This window comes from Anopheles arabiensis, chromosome 2 (genome assembly GCF_016920715.1).
Source record: "Anopheles arabiensis isolate DONGOLA chromosome 2, AaraD3, whole genome shotgun sequence".
Taxonomy (NCBI): Eukaryota; Metazoa; Arthropoda; class Insecta; order Diptera; family Culicidae; genus Anopheles; species Anopheles arabiensis.
Genome location: NC_053517.1, coordinates 36,359,325 through 36,383,049, shown reverse-complemented (window position 1 = coordinate 36,383,049; position 23,725 = coordinate 36,359,325). Strand labels below are relative to the sequence as shown.

At 45.2% G+C, this 23,725-nt stretch overlaps 1 protein-coding gene across 1 annotated transcript; it reads left to right on the top strand.

Annotated features, from left to right (window-relative positions):
- Window positions 1–7,129: 7,129 nt before the first annotated feature.
- LOC120893880 (protein peste) lies at window positions 7,130–22,717 on the top strand. The gene is made up of 7 exons (XM_040296064.1): window positions 7,130–8,499; window positions 18,282–18,456; window positions 18,697–19,002; window positions 19,751–19,957; window positions 20,040–20,546; window positions 20,622–20,695; window positions 20,765–22,717. Exons 1-7 carry the CDS (start codon window positions 8,393–8,395, stop codon window positions 21,234–21,236), a joined length of 1,848 nt encoding a protein of 615 aa, XP_040151998.1. The 5' UTR covers window positions 7,130–8,392; the 3' UTR covers window positions 21,237–22,717.
- Window positions 22,718–23,725: the final 1,008 nt, after the last annotated feature.

Below are 23,725 nucleotides of genomic sequence, written 5' to 3'. Positions count from 1 at the left end.
TTAAAAACTATTTCTTCTTAAATGACTGTTTATGCCGATTAATAACTCACTCACAGTTAATTGAATCATTCGTATGCTGAACAACTCTTTTAAGAGTTAAATCTCCATCAGCTAATCAATCCTTCACGTCATTTAGATGATCACTCACAGTGAAGACAAAATTTTTTAGGATATGTAACTCAATCTCGATGGTTGATATAACACCTCTCCACTCACGGCCAGTGACTTACTCACAAGTTGTTTCCAATTATTTTTCGTAAAAGATTTAACTCCCAATTCTAACTCATTCACACTCAATCAACACATTAAGTGGACTTTGACTATGACTCAATATGGCTTCAACTAATCAACTAAAGGAATGCCATTTGATGGGTTCAACAGTGTTGTTTTTGTGAGTAATTTTTAACACAAAGTAATTAGAATTCCGAAACGGAAAATCAACCGCTGATCAGATCTTCACCATGCGGCAGATTTTGGAGAAGATGGCTGAATACAGACACGACACATACCATCTCTTCATTGACTTCAAAGCCGCATACGATAGCATAGCCAGGGTAAAACTGTATGACGCTATGAGCTCTTTTAGAATCCCGGCCAAACTGCTAAGGCTAGTTACAATGACTATGACCAACGTCACTTGCCATGTGAGGGTGGATGGAAAACTCTCAGGACCTTTTGCAACACCCAGGTCTGCGCCAGGGGTACGGGCTTGCTTGTCTCCTATTCAACCTGGCGCTATAGAGGGCCATCCGTGACTCGAGGGTGGAGACTACGGGAACCATCTTCTATAAGTCAACCCAGATCCTGGCATACGCTGATGATATAGACATCATTGGTCTGCGGCTCTCCTATGTAGCAGAAGCCTACCAAGGGATCGAGCAGGCGGCAGAGAGCCTCGGATTGCAGATAAACGAGGCAAAGACCAAACTGATGGTGGCAACATCAGCGGGCCCACCAACAAATAATCAGAATCTACGTAGGCGTGGCGTGCAGATAGGTGAACGCACTTTTTAAGTCGTCCCAGAATTCACCTATCTTGGGTCAAAGGTCAGCAACGACAATAACGTGGAGGCAGAGTTGCGCGCAAGGATGCTGGCTGCCAACCGTTTATTCTACAGCCTGTAAAATCCGTTTCACCTCAAAGAACCTGTCGCGACGGACGATGCTGGGACTATATAGTACCTATATAGTACCAGTGCTCACATACGCCTCTGAGACATGAACACTGTCCAAATCTGACGAAACCCTCTTAGCCGCGTTCGAGAGGAAGATGCTCAGAAGGATACTTGGCCCCGTATGTGTGGAAGGACAATGGAGGAGCCGATATAATGACGAGCTATACGAGATGTACGGCGACCTCACTGTCGTACAGCGTATCAAGCTCATCAGGCTCCGGTGGGCTGGCCTTGCTGTACGCATGGAAACGGACGACCCAGCCAAAAGTGGCTACTATCGCCGGATAAGTAAGTAAGTAAGTATTTGAATTAAACATCTTATGAAATCAGCAATATGGGAAAGAAATGCACAAATGGAGGAAAAACTTAAAACAAAAATGAAGGATTGTTTTATTTTTCCTCATGGTCATTATAAATCTCATATTTAATTTACTAACTATGCATCGACAAAAGTTGCTAATTTGCATTTTGGTGGTGATCATAAAATTGTCAATCAAACGTTCGCTACCTATGCACGTATCTACTCCCATTCGTTAATAATATCCTCCAGAAACAGGATGGCCTTCCCTGCAACTGGGAACACTAATTCATCATTAGTTTAACGACAGGTGCGCAATAAAACCAATCACGTGTTGTTTGTGCTGTGCCAAACTGGCCGCCCATGAACACCCATTCTTCAAACCCAATTACTTTCTAGCTGCAAATCTGCAAAAATCCTGTTCGAAATGTTCCCCTCCCTCAAACACACCACATCATACCCGACGTTTGTACTAAACCATCAATCTGTGAACGCGCACAAACGCGTATTTGTTTTGTTTGGCGATCGCGAAGCGTGAACCGCCGCAGAACGGTCGCGCGCGATTTAGAAAATGGGAATAAAACAAAATCGCACAACAAATAACAAAACCACAACGGAGCACGGAAGGGAATGTAGTTCCTCTTGCGAATGGGGAAGGTGAATATGGGGCCTGTTTTTGGTTGGGTGTTTTGTTGCGGTCAAACACGTCAAATCGCGCCAGAATCGGGGCCCTCGCTTGTTTGGCTTCTAAGGAGCCGACCATCGAATGGCACGACCGTTGAATGGCGCAAATGGGAAGGGACGAGGGTTGAGGAGGGGAAGGCCATGTTCGATAGGCGATTAACAAATTTCATACCGTAGCTAGCGGCATACGCGCCACACAGCTTCTGGGGTTTGGCGTTTATGATGATCTCTTTTTAAATTGTGCTTGTGGAGTGTTTGCTTTTTTTTTTCCTCCCCCCTCCCCCGCCCTTGTTTACCAGCTCATTTGACGTCAGTTATGTATGATTTTTTGTTGAACCTAATTGAAAAATTCGATCTAAACCTTCCAGAACCGGAGAAACTTGAACCTTGCACGTGTGTGTGTGTGTGTGTGTGTGTATGTCTCGGCATGCGGGTTTACCTGCGGTTGTGAAATTCATCGATCGTGATCTTTGCAAAGGGGTTGTCGCATTCAATCTCAGCAGCCACTGGTTTGCCTTTTTTTGTTGTTGTTGTTTTGTTCCAAACCTCCCATCCGCATCGAACCGAAATTACACCGTAACCGTTACGTCGCATTAGGTCTTCACGTGTGTGCGAGTCTACAGCCTACTGTGATGCACCTTGCAGAACGGCTTCCTTGTTCTGGGACGTCAAGGTCGCTACGTGTTTCGCTCCTCCGCCCTCCGTTTAAAGGTTGTGGTCGGGGCGGAGGAGCCAAAATCGAATTTGTTATTTAATTCCCTTGTGCAAAAGTGGCACCAAATGGGGCCGGTGTGGTGGTTGGTGTCCGAGGGGTGAAAGCAACCTTCTTAAAAGACCGCAGAAAGCATGCGCGAAAGACGCGCTGCCCATCCCACAGGAAGTGGGCAGCAAAACGCGACCGAAACTGACTGAGCAAACTGTCGTCAGAAATTGCATCATTCGTCATGGCCCCTCCAAGAAATCGTAACCAATCCTATTAATTAGCAGACGAAGACGGTGCTTCTTTTTGCTGCGTGTCGCGTGACCTCATCGCGGGCACAGGACGAGAGCGCTGGCGCGCGCGCGCGTACCACGTGCAGCGTCTTGACTGGATGGCGGATTTTTGTTTGCGCCGGAATCCGTGACGTGTGTGCGTGTGTGTTATTCGTGGAAGTACACGCGAATCTAAGGTAATCTATTGCTGGTGGTGGTTTGCTTCGGTTCAATATCCTGCTGCCACGTGTCACCGTGGAGGCAATTTTGGGGCTGAGGTGATAGCGCTCGTCCTTGTCCGGTGGTTGCCATTTTCGGATGCGCAGACAGAACACGTGCCCCTTCGCAATTATGCGCAAATTGTGGCGTATGGCTTCGGGGGCCGGTAATAGGTTTAACGTGAATAACGCGTGTAACTTGCCCCTCGCCCCACCAGCGGACAGGCAGGCAGGGCAATGCATCGTGAGCGGCTTTGCGTTGTGTTTAATTCGTTTAATTTGTGCTGTACGCACTAACTCCCGTGTAGACAGGCATCTCAAAATAAAACAATCCATCCAGCAGCGTGTTCCATTTGCAGCGCTGTAACCGATTGCGTCATACTATGGCGCACAATTGAAAGGCTTACCCCACAGCGCTTACCATTTCTCCAGTTGCCGGCTGGCGCACAATCGAGCCTCCAGATCGCTTATCTGCAAGCTTTAACCATAGTTGCTCCATTTGAGATGCTGGGCGAATGTGTTCTAAGGTGCAAACATCGACTTGCACACCAGCCAAATGGAGGCTGATGGTGCGTTCTATGACGCACGATGTTTTCATTCGCAAACGCCCTTCATGCAACGGGGTGGTAATGAGCGGCAGCAGCATCAGCATGGTGCATCTCCGGCAAAACAAAGCGGTACCAAACAGCGGATTGTGATTGCCGGGAGCATTTAAATTCCGTAAGCGCGTTTGGAGGCGATATAAATGCGCCATTTGATTTGGTTTTTGTCGCTGTGACGGAGGGGTTTCTGCATAAGGACCGTTGAAAATCACGTGATTGATAGCAGTGAACATTGCCTCATTTAACAACGTTTCTCCAGTGGCCTATTAAGCCATCTAAATGTATCAATTCAAAATGTACAAACATCCTATGAGATGCGCGTAAATTTGGCTTATTTGCCAGTGCAGTCGCCTCACAGCCCCAGACTTTGCACGTGCCAATTGAAGCTTTCCCGCTTAAAGTCCCCCATTCAAACGTACTCTCGGTACGATATGATCTTTCCATCATTAAAATGTTCTATGGCAAAAGTGCAGCACTAACGACAGCACGGCATCCCAGCAAACAATCGAACGCTCGAGCTGTGCCAACGCACAAAAGCCCTGACTACCTTTAATGATGATACTTCATATAGCTTTGTAAATCACACTTACACCAACTGGCCCAACTGTTTTACAACTTTACCGGAGTGCCGGTTTACTGCCAGCTGCATGTGGAGCTTGCAACTTGAATGAAGGCAACCGAGGGGAGGAGGAATGTCGGATGTAAAATGATTTACCAGTTGGAATGTGATTTTATGAGGTAGTTCAGTAGAGAGTTGCAGTTGGTCTTTAAATCAGCCTTACTTTGTATTTTTGAAGCCGCCATAAAGACTCATTTTGGCACGCTTCTGTGACAGCTTTAATTAGCTTGTTTTTGGCGGGTTTTTTTTTAAATGAACAAAATAAAATCGCACAATTTAATGCCAGTTTTTTGATATACAACAATTAACTTAGATGCAGCTGTAGATAGAACCAAGCGAAACCAAATAAACAATCGCGCACCAATCGAGGCATACACAATTGTCATCCTCAAATCGGGTTTCGATCGTAAGACGCATGCGTGCGTCGCGCTTCGCACGTGGAGCGTCTGTGGCAAAGCGTTACCGTTAGTTTGTTTCGGTAAAAAAAAACACACAGATTCGCGCGCACTTTCCGCCGGCCAAGCCGAAGCCGTGGCGGAGGGGGGGGGCGGCTTATCGAAGCCGACGCTGCGAATAGCCGAACCACCCCCCTTCATTACAGTGTACAGTGGTGGCCGTTTGTTTACTGGCACTTCACTTTGTTCTATGCGATGGTTTCCATTCAGCGGACCATCGCATCGCACCATCGTTATTTGATTCGCAATAAACAAAAACGTTGTTGAGGGGCATTTTGATCGTTACCTTTTGGGTATTGAGGGTAAACGTTCTAATCTTGTTTTCAGAAAATACAGAGAATTTTTAATTATTTATTTTATTCCTCAAAAAGTTCATCGGCCGTACTGAAGACTCTAGAGGGATGCATTTGACCCAAAAGGCCACAGTTTGGAGAGATATGATTTAGATGGTTTTAAATTCATTTAAATGTCAATGTCAATCATTGTTTTTGTTGATATTTCGCTTAAAATTATATGGCTTAAAATTACACTATTTTTACTAAAAATTTGTAACTCTGTAAAGCACTAAAATGCTTCATTTTGTTACTATGTGTGCAGTGTTTATCAAACAAAATTTATTATTATTATTATTATTATTATTATTATTATTATTATTATTATTATTATTATATTATTATTATTATTATTATTATTATAATAATTATTATTACACGTTTTTTATTACATGTTTTAAACGACTTTTTTTTTAAGTCGCATAAATTTGGCTATGCAAATGTAGTGCTCGTCACATCGCCGCATTTGGAGAGCATTATTCTCATTAACTCTCCCATACTGCACGCTTCGTTCTAGACTACGCTCTCCTCTGTTTCTATTAGTTGCTAGGATAATTCGTGTCTTCTCTCTATATTGATGTTTTTCTTTCTCTCACCACATTGTATTTTTCGCAATATTCTTGAAATGATCCAAGTCGTCATGTTCGGGAAACCATAAATATGACGTCATCAACGGTTCCATATCTGGTGATATATAAAGAGGCGAAAGAACTCAGTTGGAGCCAAAGCCTCTATAAACTATTCCAACAACAACAACATCTGGTGATATATGTAGTACAGCGGTTTTCAACCGATGGGGAATTCCCCTCAAAGGGGGAAATTATGATTATTCTGGTGGGAAATTTTTGATCAACATTTCGCTAAAATCCATGGATTGTTACGCTCTTTCTCTCACGCTCATGTACTTTTAAGGGGGGGAATGAAATCCTACATGCACCCTACATGGGGCGGGGGGGGGGGGGGGAAGCTGCAAAAAGGTTGAAAACCACTGATGTAGTAGGATGAGTCTGATTAACGAAATATCAAAGTGTTTAAACTTTTAAATTTCATTTTATTTTTTTTTTATTTCAAATTACTATTATTTCGCAGCTATTAGAACACAGTGCCACAACGCACTGTAAATGTATGCGCGGCGAGTTAATATTTTTCGTTGAGTCATAACGGAGCGGAGGGGACACATGGGAAGGGGACCCTACTTCTTCCCCTCTTCCGTATGCACAGTGAACGAAGCGTGAGTTGTTGGCAGTCAAGAATTCTTATTTGGTGTTTTATTGCTGTTTGTATTAGCAACATGAACATTGATCGATTATAAATTGGTTACACCGATGCTTACACTGACAAATGTTCGCTTATATAATGTTTTTTTTTATATAATTAATCGACGTATTTAAATTACCATAAAGTGGATAAAAACATCCAATACTACAAATAATCATCAAATAATTGTCACCAAAACTACACTGTCTAATAATAGATCCACAATCACAGCCAGTTTCTTCGTTCTAAATACCATAGTGCTTTCCGCCCGTCCGCCCCGTCGTGCCTTGTCGCCTTATCTATTGCATCCCCAGGGCAGTTCGTTAGAGCGAGATTTGAACGACGGCCAGCGACGGAGGAAAGGCACCACCGCACACAGCACACTCTCATCCTCGTTTGGGTTGCGCCCAGGACACGATCACTGTGTGTGCATGTGTGTCTGTGTGTGTGTTAGTGTTTGGCCAGAGCCAGTGTGCGTATTCGGCCGGCCGAGGGTATTTCATACCGACGCTCGTCCGTACGGTTCGGTCAATCATTAAGCGGACGCCGTCGCGGTTAGGTTCTCCTCTGCTCTCGACAGCAGTGAGGCACACGCAGCTCAGCGTACTACAGACAACGGGTTTGCTAAACGTTCGTTGTGTGTCGTCGTTGCCGAAAAGTGTGACGATTTGCTTTTTGGGAACTGTCACACATTCCCGCGTAAGTGCAATTGGCCACCTGCATCCACCCGTGTCCCGTGTTGCAACGGTTTTGCCGCTCGTACCCGCTCGTTCTGTGTGCCCGAAATGTTATCAGCTAGATAAAGCGACGTGCAGCATAATCGCGGATAGCTAACGGGTGTGTGTGTGTGTGTGTGTAACGAGATAAACGGAACCAAAAGACCAAACAAACACAGTGTGTGCGTGTGTCCGTGGGGGCAAGGCAACATCTGTTTCGGAATTTCGGCTAGTCCCGGTCATTGGTGTGCCGCACGCAGTACGGTTCGGGAAGGGTTCCGCGTTTCCGTGGCTTAGTGGCGTAAACGAGTGACCGCAGAGTGACAGTTTCGCGTTGCAAGGTAAGGGAGAGAAGTAAATTTAGAACATCATTCCTCGGACTCGGGAGTGCGTTGAACGGTGGCAACCTTGAGCGCTGCAATCCGCCTGCGTGCACATGTGCATTCGTGACGCGTACCGGCGTCAGTCAGTGTTCCCGTGCCAGATGCGTGGTGCTTAAAAGTGGCGAAAAATAGCGCACACAAAAATCGCGTGATATTCGTGTTTGAAAGGGAGTGAGATTGAGCGAGAGAGAGAGACAATAAAAGGATAAATTAGAACCGCGACCGGAAGAACTTATTTATCCAGGGAAATAATAACGTCTTGTACGAACAAAGAAAGTGTACGCAAACACACACACATACATGCGCAAACGCGCGCATCGTATTAGTTTTTGCGTTTCCCAGCATACGCGTTGTTTTATTCGCGACCAACAGCGCAAAACCGGGTACAAGGCGAACCCTTTTATTTCGTTGGCAAACCAAGCAAACGCTTACACCAAGAAGAAGACGCATTTCGGGCATTGTGTGCGTGTTGAGCGTCTGATGCAAATCTGCTGCTCTCCCGCCGTTACCAAGGATACACGCGTCAAGGACAGTTTGCTGTGTGTTTGTGTCTGTGCTGAATAGGCTGTGTGATCTTGGCGCTTCGGGTTGGAATTGGAGGTCCTTCGGAAGCCTCCACTATAGAAGAACCGGGTTTAACGACCCGCTCCGCGCTCTGGGAAGTGATTAAGGAAGGTTTTTATGTTGCAATCGGGGCAACATCCGGCCGCTGACACGGAGAAAGCCACCGTCGTCTATCAGCTGGCCAGCAACGGCAACCACACCAACGGTGACATCGGTAAAGTGAGGTTAGTAAACACACACACACACTTGAACTATCTAATCGCTTCTGGAGTGTTAAATAACTTCCAACAAACCACACTTGAAGCGTTCCTTGCCCGGATTCTCAAAAGCTAAGCTTAAGGAGGAGAAGAAAAAAAAAAATCCATCGTCCGGCGGAAAAGGGTCGTTGGTCTTGTTCGCCGGTAACGAGCGCCTGTCGAGGATTGGATTGCCTTATCTGGTCTGATAAAGTGTTGTCACTCTGGTGGACTTTGGTGTTCTATCAAAATCGGTTTTTAACGATTGGGGTGATACACCACGACACTACCGATAAGCTTCACTTTCGAGATCCGTTTGCCCGTTTCCGTTTCTTCCCAAAACCTCCTCTCATGTGCCGTGCCGCTGTGTAATCTGCCCCTCGTGACAGATCACGGATGATGGCCGGGACTCAATTACGCCTCGAGAATTCTGCTTGGCCCATATGCTGTTGGCGCTCCCAACACTCCCAACCCAACGGAGATGGGGGTGCAGCAGCATACATTAGCGCTGCTTGATGAAATAAATTGCTTGCCAGTGCGCTGATCTGTCCAGATCGCTCTACACTGATACAAAGACATTTCACAGAGTGTGAAGATGCAAAGTCTCCCGTGTCATGTAACCGTTAAAAGGACAGGACAAATATTTTTTTAAGGACAGTAAAAGCTAATCAAAATCACGTAAAGATTGAAATTTCGCAAAACCGCAAATCCCACTGATCGGACAGATCGGAGCAATGCGCACGATGTGCTCTGGATTCGTTGCAATCTGCTGCCCCTAACAGATGACCAACATTGCCCGAGATTAGAATCCTGTACAGAGAGAAAGTGTACCAAGAGAGACAGGGAGAGAGAAAGAGCAAATACGATCACACTCTGGCACACGTCTCTACACATGTCCGTAATGTAACCGCTGTTTGCTGTCAACATCGGACAAGACGCGGAAACTATCGCGGCCCGCGTGCTGCCGTCCCATTGCTGATAATACATTCTTCAATAGATAATAACTACTTGTGTGGGGAACACGCTAGGCCATTACATCTGGGCTGACAATTTCTGTGTGTTTTGTTTTTTGTATTGCTGCTGCTAGTTTTATGGTTTCAGAACCCTTCGAAATGATTAGAGAGCTATCTCCGGGAGGATGCACCCGCGGGGACCGTTTCGTCCCATGCCGCTCACCAACAACGAATCCTTCTAATCATCCTGGGAAAAAAAGGGTGAGCAGGGTTACGAGAGGGTTTTTTTATTGTATGTTGTTTGCTCTTCGCTTTGAATGGCGCGTTGTGTGATGTGCGGGTCTAGTCGAGAGAGAGGGCGGCTGAAACGATCGCGACGATGTAAACGCAAAGCAATTGATAGCACACAAGCAAATGAATTTGATGATCCCCCTCTCTCCCGTTTTGGGGCCACTGCTGCACAACCTTGAACCTCCGCGAAACCGCGAATCTTTGGCCACTCTCTCTGCTCGGCTCAGCTCACTCGGTTTGGCATTATCGCAACGCAGCTGCTTTGGAGGCGACCGTTTTCTTCCAAGCGCCTGGTCAATCGCTGTCCACCGCCCTTGATGGTTCCAAGGAGGAGGTTCTAATGATGGGAATGTGTGCGTTTGTGCTTTGTTTAGAATTGATAAAATTGTGTTTATTTAATTTTCTTGCTTGCAAAACAACAACAACACACAGCGGGGGAATCGTTAAATTGAATGCTTGACGTTTGGCTTGACGGGTGCACGTTTCGGTGCTGCTCACTTTACGTGTTACTCTTTTCCGGTCCAGTTACTTTTTTTTGGCGAATTAAATGCATGGTAAGAGTGACACTGCAGTGTTTGTTTGGAAAACGAATTACTAATAAAGTTTCACAAAAATTAGGTTGCATCAGCATTTGGATGCTAGTTTACACGCGCATTAGGCGCATGCGATCACGATCGTGTTTGAAACGTAAAACGCGCGTTGAATTACATTCATCCAGGTCCTTGATTTTTTGACTACTCGTTGAAATTAACAGTTATTGGCAATCAAGTCGAAATTTTTGAAAGCTTTAATTTATGCGCAAGGTTAGCAAATGTGGCTGATGCTATTATCAGCAGTGTGTACAAGATATGCTGGCCGAAAGTGACGTAGTGTCGGGCATTTATGCCAACACCGGCAGTTGGACATGCAATAAAAAGAACTTTATATTTGCACAACACCTCAAACACCAGCAGCGAGCGATGATTCACCTTACTGTCCGGTAACTAAGGCAACCGGTACGTTTTGCGCGAATGCTCCCCATTGGCTAGGCGCATTGTCGCACCAGGTTGGCGCAAGCCAGTTGTGTGTAGACCGCAGACCGGAAAGAAATCGCAACGCTTACGTCGGAAGCTTATCAGTTCGGTTGGTGCGACATGGTGTCGTGTAAAAGAGGGGAGAGGTGGCTGGACCGTACGATTACGAGCGATTGAAGGAAATAATTTCAACACCCATCGGGAAGGGGCACTGTCTGCGAGCCCTTCAACCTGATGCAGTACGGGCGTGATCGATTCTACAGCGCATCGTACGACCTCGTCCCCGTGACTTCATTCACACCTCGGGAGCAGACACATTCATCAACACGGGAGCGGGCACTTAATTGGGTTAAACACTTGTTAAGCGATCCTTTGATGAAGAAACCCGCAAAGAAGGGTGTGAAATGAGACTGGTTTGAACTTCGTCATAAAGATCCCCCCAAAGGTTCCCATGGCCTCAGGCATTACAGTGTAGAAATTTGGCTGCTTGCACGAAATCAAACATTTGTACAGGTGTTCCTGATTGCAATCCTCCGCCGTTCCGTTTAGTCATCGACTCGCTTGTTGCTGCTGCTGCTGCAAGGCGATAGCATGATGCTGATAAATGGCTAATAAGAATACGTAAAAAAAAAACAAAACAACCAACAGCCATGTATCACCCAAACAACATTTGCTGCGGCTCTCTTACCGTTTTCGCAACACCTGTGCGATAAGACAAACGCGTTTGGAGCTCACCCCTGGAGGTGTTGTTGGTGTGTGGTGTGTGCTGTAATTTGTACACACGATCGTTCATTGCCGAGCTGGAAAGGGCAAGGGGAAGACTAATTTCGAGAAGGGACGACTCAGCCAGGGTAGGCTCTATCTAATCGCGACTGAGGAGTTTTTTTTGCCCAAAATCGTCATATCTAGTTGTTGTGTGGAGGCGCTGATTCCCAACACCTGCGGAGGAGTGGTTTATTGGGTGTTGATTTTGATTTAGCAACTCGTTTCATGCGATTCTTGTATTTGAATTGTTTCTAGAATGAGTTCAACACTCAATTCTGTGCTGACTGCGTTTGCATCCTCAGTTTGAAAGTTCGTTGAAGTCATTCTTCCAATGTTAATACGTCCAAGAGTTGGGTATAACACCTTGACAGGGAAACTTATACGGGGAATCCCACTCATCTGCCACCTTTTAGCCAAATATTTGCATTATTATTAACCTGTTTTTACCTGTTGCTAAAAGTCTACGGAAACATTATACATCTTCATCTTCTCTTTCTGCTTAAGTTGATCACGGTAAACAACATTTGCCATTTTGACGTCTTTCAGACGATTTTCCAGAATTAACGACCCCATCGCCACCCAGTATCCGGTACTAAACGAAACAAGTGAAACAATCAATTAACACCGCTGTCGCGTAGAATTAACTGTTGTTACTTACAAGACAATACCGTCACCTCCTGCCAGTCTTACCCACCACCGTCAATCAGATCCGCATCCGACGAGACGCATCGTTCAACGGTGCCAACGATCGATGGGCTCTTGATAGAAACATCCAGGTTTCAGGCATTGACGAGCACACGCAGCACGCGGAAAAGGGTGAAGTCATGGCACGACGACGGTGACATTGCTACTTTTTGTGTTCGTGTTGCCAAATTTTTGTCAAATCATGGTTCCCCCATTCTCGGCACGCTTACCGCCAAGGTTAGCGGGCACTATGACTAATAACCTGCTTGTGTGTGTGTGTGTGTGCGAGTAGTCGGATGAATTTTAGGGATGCTGTGGGGTGCCCGGGGAAATACCATTTGGTGGACGATATGGTCCAAAACGGAAGGCCGCTGCGAAAAAGCCGGTTCCAACCATTTCATTAATAATCTGGAACTAGCCAGTTTTTAAGCGGAATAATTTCCCTCCATTGCGTGAGAAACCAGTTTTGGTATCTTACTAAAAACAAAAAAAAAAGGAAAAAATCTATCACACCACATCCGTGGACCCTAATGCATACAGCGTCGGTCAAGGACGCACTAACTAAATGCATTTACCACGACCACGGTACAGCAGGGTTAGTGCATTTTGGCTGTACTAACGTCACGATAGCATTACGGGCGATCGTGCTCTCTGTTATGCCGATACATGTCGTTGACCTCCTTTCTTACCACTTGTCAAGCTGTAGGTTTTTATTCCTTTTTTTCTGCCGTTAACAGCTAACATTCGGCAGCACAAGATTCAACTAGTTCAACGCTAGGCGCTATTCTTTGCTACCTTTGCCGCTTTGGCAATAGACGACGGCACAATTCATCACCTCGACACGGCACCAATTGGTCAATTAAAGGCCACACACAATTGATCTAATTCGTCGTAACTCAATTTCTCCACCGGACACCAGCCTGTTTCTTGGGGCCTCGCGTCTTGCTGGCGGCCCAGGCACACTATTTTTCAACAAAGCGGTTGCGCGCGATCCTCGCGTTCGATTGCGTATTGCAATATGCAAGGAGGGGAGAGCATGGTGGGATTTTTGGTGACGATTTCCCACCGTCTGATCTATCCGCGTCTGGGCCGCACCGGACAAAAGCCTGCAGTGTTTGCCAATTGGCGAACCGAGGAAAGAAGTGTTGCCTTTTTGAAGTGACACGGTTAAGGATCTCGACAAAAGGGCACATCATATGCGTGATTTGGTGGGAGTTTAAAGTTGAGGAGAAGTTTGCCAAGCTGACACTTGGCAGCCATCTATTGTGCAGTAGACTTCCACTTTAACAGACATGCAATCATTCGGCAGAAACAAGCTACGATGTGCGATTTCGAGTTTGTAATGGGCCTTTTTATTGCTTGCAATTGGGGTCGCGGATGGTGTTGGACATTTAGGATAGCCATTTAAAATTCGCATTTAAATTCTCTAACCAAAAAAAAAAGTGTAAACAAAACAGGTTGTACTACATTAAATAAAATTATTGCTACGACAAACTTAGTCATTACACAGATCAGCGTGTGTAAAATATAATACGAGTTTCTTGTTTCTTTTAGCTTATGTGTAGAGAACATTAGTGATAGGTAGCATGAGATTCAAGCCTAGATCCAAGCATGCGGATTAGAATCTGATTCAATGCCAATGCTAGTGAGGTGGCTTCTTAAAACAAAGATGATAGAAAAAGTAAGCTTATTGGATCTCTCACGCAATTAGATTTAGTTTTTTCAGAGTTTGAGTGGATGTTCAAAATTTTCTTTTTTATTGTAACTAAGCTAGAATAATTAGAAAACGTTTATAACATAAAGAGCGATTAAGCGATCAAATGAAAATGATCGTGACATTTTATAACTTAGTGATATTTCACAAAATACCACTCAAAATGTTAATTATAAGATGTCAAAGGAAAGGAATCGCTAATTTGACTTCTTAAACGATCGGTTCGGATGAGTATTGAACACATTAGACCAGATTATTGGACCACTCCAAACTTTTAAAAGCTCGAATTGCATTGCTTTTCACATTGGCTGAAGAGCAGACGTTCGTATTTCACTTAGGATTCAAAAAAGTCGTTAATTATTAACAATCCTTTGCACACATATTTTTTGGACTAAACTAAAAATGTATAAAAATATTGATATTACAGCTTTTCTTAGTTAAAGAAAAAGTGCCCAAAAGGGCACCGCCTGATAAAATTTCGGCTGAATTCTAGCTACGTATAACATATCCAAGAAAAGGATCAGGATTTGCATCTCTTTCTCTTGTTTTCAAACACGTTTTCCAATAACAACTTATTTAAAAAATCAATAAATGAAAAATAAACATTCTTAATTCTCACGAGATATAAGATTCACAGTTGGCAACAATTATACGAGAACGGTAAATCCAAATAACCCCGTTCTGATCACAAAACGAATAAGAAAAAAAACCCTATCGTTACCAGAAAAGGAAAGTGCGAAATTGAAAGCAATGTTTCAAAACAACATTATGCAAAAAAAAAAACAATACAATTTCATGTTTACAATTGCTTCCGGATGTTCTTTATCTCTGGCAATAACAAAGTTGTTGAATTGAAGAATGGTTTAATTTAGGCCGCTGACGTTCATACACACGCGCGAAAGGTGCATGATTGAGTTTATTCTTTACTGTTGACCTTTCCAACACACCCCATGCAACCACCGCGGCGATGGCACTTTATGGTGACCCACAAAAAAAGACACCAATCGATTATTTCGGTAGCAGCAGTGGCACCAGCAACAGGCTTAACGCCACCCCGCGTGGGTCATGTTTGGCCATTTCCAACACGCTCGTGGTGCTCAAACTTGACAGTACATTTCAATTAACGTGTGAATTTCGGTAGCGCTCGTGCACCGTTGTTTGGCTGTTTTAATCTATTATCATTTCAAATTCAATCGCAAACCCCAAAACAATATTTGGTTTTGCTCCCTTTTTTAAAACACGCAACGAATGATGCGATCGATGCGGCACTGCGTTGCTTATTTATTGTTGGCCGATTTGGTCGACCTTAGCCGTGTGTTGCGATCTCGATCCCGGCACGTGTTTTGTAGCGTTAATGCAATTTACTCACACTCCACCTAGGGTTGGGCCGGGCCTAAACCCCGAGTGTGCCAAAAATAAAACCACTTCTGCGGACCGAATGCGGACGGTTCACGCAAAAGCGACACGAGTAGGCGAAAGCTCGCGCGAACCATTTGGAACCATTGGCCGTGAGATAAGGCGGCCAGATAATTGGCGTGGCTCGAACGATGCTATTATGTTGTGTTTGCGGTGGCGATAATGTTTGTACCTCCGAACTTTAATGCTAATAGTGCGAGGAAACGATCGCGTTTTGGAATGTTTTTGCAAGTTTTTACTTCCTGTAAGTTGCTGAATTATGCGATTCGATTTGTCGACATGATCGCGCCACACTTCCAACGTGGGACGGCATTCCAGGGCTTGTGTGTTATGATACTCTGAACATTTTCCGCTTTTGCCGAGTTCCCTTTTCTCGCTATTGTTTACTCCATTCACGATACTCCCCTTATCATCGTACGGAGCCCAGCGGCGAACCCTTCTTTACGCATTTTATCGCCTCGCTGTGTGTACACTCGATAAGATAATACCAATAAAGCGGTGACAGTCGTCTATCATTTGATATAAATAGTGGGGAGGACGAGGATGAACATTTTGACGTGTGCTTTTTCGCATGAAAACACCGCGAGGCAGTGCACGTGCGTACGGTGAGGTTGACACTATCTGATGCAATGCAAAGGGCGTCGAAACAGGCCGAAACGATCAGTAAGGATCGATTTCAAATCTATTCAACCTGTGCACCGACCTTGAGCAAAGGGTTGTGTTGATGATGAGCAGCAAACAGGTGCAGGCTCTAAATCGTTTGGGGATTTTTAGTGTAACACCTTATCTTTAGTGCGGCATTAGACTTAAATCGCATGGATTGGGAGCTAAACAAAAAACTAGTTTAGTAGAGCGGATGTGGAGCAAATCCCATTCCCAAAACGGGAACCATTCTGCGTGGATCAAACCGCAGGCTGTGAGCCAACCCATACCTAACCACGGTGGTGCGAGAATATGTTGTATTTGGGCATGGTTTATGTGCGCGAGATTCGAGGCCGCACAAAACGGCCAGTCAAAAAGCCATGCCCCTTGCGGTGGTTATCATCATCGTTTCGAAGTGTTTGATTGCAAAAATACTCCCGCTCCCCCCCCCCCGACCAGCTCGCAGGCTCGTGCGGAGGTTTGTTTAAAATTTGCTAATGAATGTTTCCCAACGCGTCAGATGCGTCAGCATCGGCGCAAAGTGAACAACTGACCAGTGGGGCTGCTGCAGCTAAAAGATCACGGAAGGTTAAATGAAAGCGCTATCAAGAGAGTCAGAGGCAGTGGCCAAATTAATCTCGCTTCCTTAATTGTTAAGCTCCCCTGGGTCTAACGATATGAGAACGTTGCAAAGATGGTTACCCCAGTACTTCCTTTACACTTTACACACTTTCAACGCTAAGCGATCGTCCGCGTTTGGCTAATAAAAACCATGATTTGACAGAAACTAAATGACTCCTCCTTCTTGAACATTCCTGGAGCTAATTGTTTATCCGCAAGACACTCACTCACGTCGCTTGTGTGTCTGATCTTTCGCTCAAACGCTGGGTTTCCCGAGCTTCCTCGCCGACGTTTGATCCGTCTGCCAGCCATCGACAGCAGCAACAACAAAAACATCTACAAAACAACGTTCCCTTTAGTTTCTCATTAAGATTGATTCGTTTTAGGCTCCATGGCTGGCTGGCTGGCTGGTTCGCCGGCTGACTGGGTGGTAAGTTCAACCTTGACGCACCAAAGCCAAGGTCAGCTGTGTGTTGCGGATGCGAAGCTTGATGAGAACTTTCAGGGCTTGGTTGTGAAATTGGCCAACCGACGATCATGTGTGCGTAGTTTAGAAGGCGGCATTTAAGCGGCGGCATCTCACTCGCCACTACCCCGTTACCCCGTTACGATCGGTTTGGGCGAACAAGCGGGCCGAACAATGTAATTGAGCATCCATGAATGAGTGAATTAACTGGTGCCGGTCTGTGTGTGTACTGTGTGGTTTTAAATTTGTTTGTGTGGTTTTGTTTTGGTTCCAACGCGAACGTTTGGCAGACGATCATCAGTCGACGAACCATGAAGTAACGTCACGCATTCGGTGTCGCTGAACGCTATAGCGCTATATGGCTGTGTTTGTGTGAGGTTTTTTTTGTTTTGTTTTTGAGGAAGATATTTTATGCTGTAATGCTGGAATGTTCGTTGACTCATTTGGTTTGGTCGTCAATCTATTGCCAACGTACAAAGAGCATCGCGATAGACCAGAGGGAGAATAAGACAAACGAGTTCTTATTTGCTGGATACAGCCGGATACTGTTTGCTTCATGTCAATTTGTTCTACCAGTTTTTTTTTGGCAATATTTGCTTAACAACACACTCAGAGGATGATAGAATGACATCTTCCCACCAAGAACAGGTTCTGGCCAGTTTTGAGAACGATTAAAGTACACTTACGACAACTATCGTCAAAGACATCTCGACAGGACAGGTCATGAAGCTCGGTGGAGCTGTAACTGTAATGAGCCATCAGCCTCTAATAAAGACACTTTGTGCGGCTGATGTCTCGCCGTGATGTGTACATAAATGGTTCATGTACCGTACCGGAGCTCGGGTCTGGTTCAAGGCTGCACCGGTGCCACTGAGCGACTGCAGGTGGCAGGGTATAGCTTGATGGCCGATCAAATTGAATTTTGATTGATGTTAATTCAAAATGTCACACACCAGCATCTTCCCGTGGCGGCTGGGAACGATCTCACACATCTCGGGCACATCTAGATCAAGCGACGGCACGCACCCATGACCCACAACAAAGAAAGGTGCAGACGTGCGTCTTTGTGTGGTCCTGCAGGGTGGAGAACTGTGTCACACGTCGACGGATGCACCATTGGCAATTTAATTAACAAACGATCAAATCCGATAGCAGCGCTCGGTTAGCAATTGGTTTAATTTCGTGCCCATTCCATCCACTTGCAGATCACCATCGACAGGAGCTGGTGGAGTAGCAGCAGCACCGAGACGCAGCAAGATGCTCGTGAAGGAGTTCTGTAACCGGCGGTGTATTCTTACATCGTCCGGACTGCTGCTGGTTGCCAGCGGGACCTTCTTCATACTGTTCTTTCCGATCATTTTCCAGGACATACTGCACGAGGTAAGCCAGACAAAAGGGAAGCACGAGAAAGCTATGCAAGATCTGAACCGAAAGTGACAGGGAAATTCAATTGTGAAAGGTCTCGCCCGAACTGATCGATTGACTGTCCAATTAACCCCAGTTGCCTCGCCGGTGTGCGCTTGGACGATCGCGATTGGTCGATTCAATTGAATGTGGAATGAATGAAGTTTAACCGCTTTGCTAATATGCTACCCCCCTTCCTTATTGCCCGCAACATAGGAGCTGAAGCTGCGACCCGGGTCGCGCAGTTACGATTCCTGGGTGTCGCCACCGTTTCCGCTCGCCATGGACGTGTACTTCTTCAACTGGACCAACCCGGAGGACATTACGAACCACTCGACGAAACCGATCCTGGAGGAGCTCGGCCCGTACCGGTTTATCGAGCATCCGACCAAGGTGGACATCGAGTGGCACGATGCGAACGCGACCGTGAGCTACCGGAAGAAGAGCCTCTACTACTTCGACGAGGAGGGCAGCAACGGCAGCCTGGACGATGTGATTAGTAGTATCAACATTGTCGCTGTGGTAAGTTACCTCATGTACATCCAGGCATTTCATCGATCACGATCACGATCAATTCAAAAGTCCCCCAATGCTTGAGTGCGAACTGTGGATTGACAATCTTATTACCGCTATAATGCACCACCGTGACAAGCCGGGCAGCCGGTGGCGGAACCGGCTATTAAGACTGGAGTTAATGAACATGCTAACGCATTAAACAATATGGAACGAATTCCTATCCGCACTGCTGAGTGGTTTCGTAACATGTGATCGTACTGTGATTCACCGTTGAAATGTTTAATGAGCTTGGGGATGAAACCTGTACAGCTTCACTGTTTGCTCCTTCCAATCGTAGTAAGCAGGAATGTTAATGAAGTTCATCGGTTGGATTTGATTTGAATCATTAATTTAGAACATATAGGGAATATATGACTATTGATCACAAAAAGCTCAAATTAATTGAATCGTAATACAAATACAAATATAATACCATGAAAACAGATCGTTAAAACTCTTTTCCATGGGCCGCAACTTCTATTAAGATAAGGACTAGGCACTAGGCATTTTAAATTATCCGTTATGGCTTTAAATTACGTAAGATCACTCGATCTTCATTCATAAGCCTTTAAGAAAATTTGGAAAACGTACATAAGTACACATTTCAGCCTTAAAACGAATTACGCAAGATCTATCACCTTCAAACGATAGTCCCAAATTCCCTTCATAACCTGCGATCTCTAACGGATTCCCATTTCTATCTGGTCACTTTCAGTCGGCAGCCAAACGGTCCAAATACTGGGGCTACCTCAAGCAGAAGGGTGTCTCTCTGGGGTTGAACGTGTACGAGCAGAAGATCAACGTAGTCAAAACGGCGGGCGAGCTGCTGTTCGACGGCTACGAGGACAATATGGTGCTGATGGGCAAACACATGTTTGACGCCGACGAAGTGCCGTTCGATCGTGTCGGATGGTTCTACACGGTAACTAGCAAATGTTATAAAATCATCGATCACATTCACTTATACCACCACCCTTTCCCTTTCCACAAAAAAAACCGTGTAGCGTAACAACTCGGCGGACCTGATCGGCCACTACAACGTGCACACGGGCGTGGAGGACATCGGCATGCTGGGCAAGATGGGCGAATGGAACTACAAGCCGAGGACGGACTTTTTCGAAGGTACGTGCGGCATGCTGAACGGATCGGCCGGTGAGTTCTACCCACCGGGTCTGTCCAAGGAGCGACCGATCGAGCTGTTCACGCCCGACATGTGCCGCAGCTTGCCGCTCGACTTTGAGGAGGAAGTCACCATTCACGGGCTGAAGGCGTACAAGTATTCGGGCGATCGGAGAGCGATCGACAACGGGACGCTCTACCCGGAGACGGCCTGCTTCAGTGCGGGCGAGATCGTGCCCTCGGGGGTGCTGAACATCTCGTCCTGCCGGTTCGGTACGCCCGTGTTTGTGTCCTTCCCGCACTACTACGGTGCCGATCCGTTCTATCTCGACCAGGTGGAGGGTTTGAGCCCGTCCAAGGATAAGCATCAGTTTTACATGTCCATGGAGCCGGTAAGTTTGCTGCTTACGGTGAGGTGAGGTAGCGCAAATGGTGCTAACTATTTTGTTGGGAACGATTCGTTACAGACCACCTCGGTGCCGCTAGACGTAGCCGCACGCTTGCAGCTAAACATTATGATTGAACCGTACGAGAACATCAAGTAAGTTGTGCGAAGAATGGCAATTTATAGGACCGTTTGCTAACACATTCCTTCCTTTTGCTCCGGTAGCCTTTTCTCCGATGTGAAACGCGTCTTCCTGCCCGTGCTATGGTTCGAGCAGCACGTGCTGATGCCCTCCGAGCTGGCGGGTGAAATCGGCCAAGCGCTAACCATACCCTCGATCGTGCGGCTCTGTGGCATCGCAATGGTAGTGTTCGGTGCGCTGATGCTGCTCTGGATCCCACTGGAGCGTACGTTCTTCCGAAGGCGGCGCGTAGCCGGTACGATCGGTACCAAGGATCCGGCCGCCCTGAACGGCGTCCGTTCGTTCGCGCTCTCCAACGAGAAGCCTCTGCTCGGTGCGGGCGACAAGCAGAAGAACGGCAAAGCGACAACGGCCACCGCAATCGTGCTGGTAGACAAGCTGCTCGAAAAGCCGGAAAAGCAACCGCTGCCCGATCGTCCCCAGTCGCCGCAGTCGGCCGAACCGGAGAGTGCACCACTGATCGAGGGCCGCAATGTGACGATCGTTAAAGCGTGAAACAGGTGAAAGCACGCATTGATAAATGTAGCCCAAAGCGGAAACGTGCAGCATTTGTAACAAACAAAACACAAACAAAGCGCAGACCACCTTCCCCGGTCTGTGCGGTACTGTGTGAGATTCCATGAGACGTGGCCCTGCTGCCCGTCTGTTGCGTGTTCGAAATTCTGACTGATTCGATTTTTGGTGGCGTTTTAGCGTTTAAAGTGATACCAAACCCCGCCTTAACTGGAAAAAAAGCAATTCCCCCAAAGTGATAGATAACGTACGTTGCGCGTGTGACAAGCGAGAACCTAGAAGCTACGGGTTAGACAAGTAAGCCTTCCGATATATATACCAATAGCTCCTCCATCGGTGAAACGTGAATCGTGAAAGGGACCCATCCCGTGGGGCCGTTGGCGAGTCGCCCTTCGGCTACACACTAACTTTGACAAGAAGAAGCCACCTGATAAAAGACAAAGCAACCAAACGTAGCAGGAAAAGGGACCAGTCACTCATATTTACACTTTATGCTGTAAGGATCAATTCATGCCCTGTGACCTCCTGAATGATTGCGTCATTTATTGTCGTGCTGTTTCTATGTTAGGTCTAAGGAGCACTTTTCGCGATGCATATTTCAGACATTCTCTATCGTCGCGCGTACCGCAATCGCACATCTTCTAATCGTAGTTGTATGATTATACAAAGAGTGTTGTGACGTTGATACGATTTGAGGGAGTTTTTTTTTTCTTTGCTTGGCTGGCTGGAGAATGTAGCTCTACATATACATTAGTAGCACTTTAATGAAACAAATCTCGTCCCTTATAATAGATTTTTAAGATGAAAAAAATTAAAGTGGAACAAAACTATTGTCGAGCTTGTTGTTGGGTTTGCTGTTTTTCTATTGAAAATAGCAACCATCACTCTCGGCTGTGTGCGTATGTTTTTGTGCTTGTCATCAAGCAAAGCAAACACACTGAAAAATATACTTCAAACCAGATGGATTGTGTTAGTTGGAAAACAAAAATATTGGAGCAAGATTTGGCTGGAAAAAACGTTCGGAAAACAATTCCAAATCAGTTTGCAAAAGCCGAGAACAGCAGATGATGCGACTGCTTAGTGCGTTAATATTAAATCATCCAAATCCGTTCCTATCGATAAGCAGCAAAGACTAGAGGATAGATAAGGCGAAAAGGTTTATTTTGAAGAGCATCCCTGCTTTTCTTCCCATTTGGTTTTATTGACTGTGAAATGCTCGTTACAATCACAATTATCGCAGCGTAGTGCCGCAGGTAAAGTTGGGCCATTTGTTAACACTTAAGACAGTGTGATTCGTTTTGCCAGTGTAACGGAACGGGAAAGTAAATGGGCCAAAAAAAAAAAACCTACTATTGTACGGAACAGTGTGGAAAGATTTCTAGTTTAAGAATATTGTCAATAAAGGAACAAAAGATTGCATGCTAAAAACAGACGAAAATATAGAATGTATATTTAAAAACAAATTATGTTTGATTCTATTGTTAATTTATTGTCGCAAAATATCACAAATACATTTTCTTTCCACGCTTAAAAGTGTGTTAAAATTGTGTAAATGAAATGTTATGTTTCATTGGTGTCTGTTCATTATTTAATTGCTTAAAGATTTTTAGTAAACTTTGTATGAAATGCTTTAGGAACTCATGCAATAGTTGAAGCTTAAATCGAGCATAATTTTTGTGGGAAACATATTGATTTAATCGCACGTTTTAAATTGTAAACTCACCTAATGAAAAACAACGGTTGAATGAGTGGTGAGTATTGTTTGAAATATTTTGGAGCACGCTCACAGAGCTCCGCTGGTCATATTGAAAGCATTTCATGAAATATTTCAGAAGATTTTCATGAAATTCCTTTAAATTAACGGTTGTGATTTTTGGCACGTTTTTCATAGACAAAATACAGCTATGGATGAATATTAGCAGTATTTGGCAGTATTTAAAACTATTAACGGTTATATTCCTGTTTTTAAAAATCAATGTTATTCAATTTTATTTATAAAAATAGCGGTAAAAAATATCATTCATTTTCTAGTTTCAAATTGTGTCTAGAAAACAAAAAATACTGCCGAACGTTTTGCAATTTGGTTTGAATTCCTTTCGGACTAGCACGCTATTCTATTAACGTATTATTTATCGCCTTATTATCAAAGGCTTACAAATAATTTAACAAGTACCACTTAAATTGACCAACATTTTTATAACCTTTACTTTTGCATCTTGTCAAATAAAGGAAATCCTTGAAGCTGCGAATCGATAGACAACGATAGACAAAACATTCAAACAAATTATACTTTTCTAAAGCATTATAACGCTCCAGACCGCATCAGCCATTTTCCTTCTCCTCATTCGGACCCGCCACACGGGCCGCAAACGGTGGCTAATCCCACTTCCGTTACGATTCCTGACTGTATGCTGCGTAATCCACGCGCCCGGAATCACCGCACAACACAAAACATGAAATCACCCGCGTTT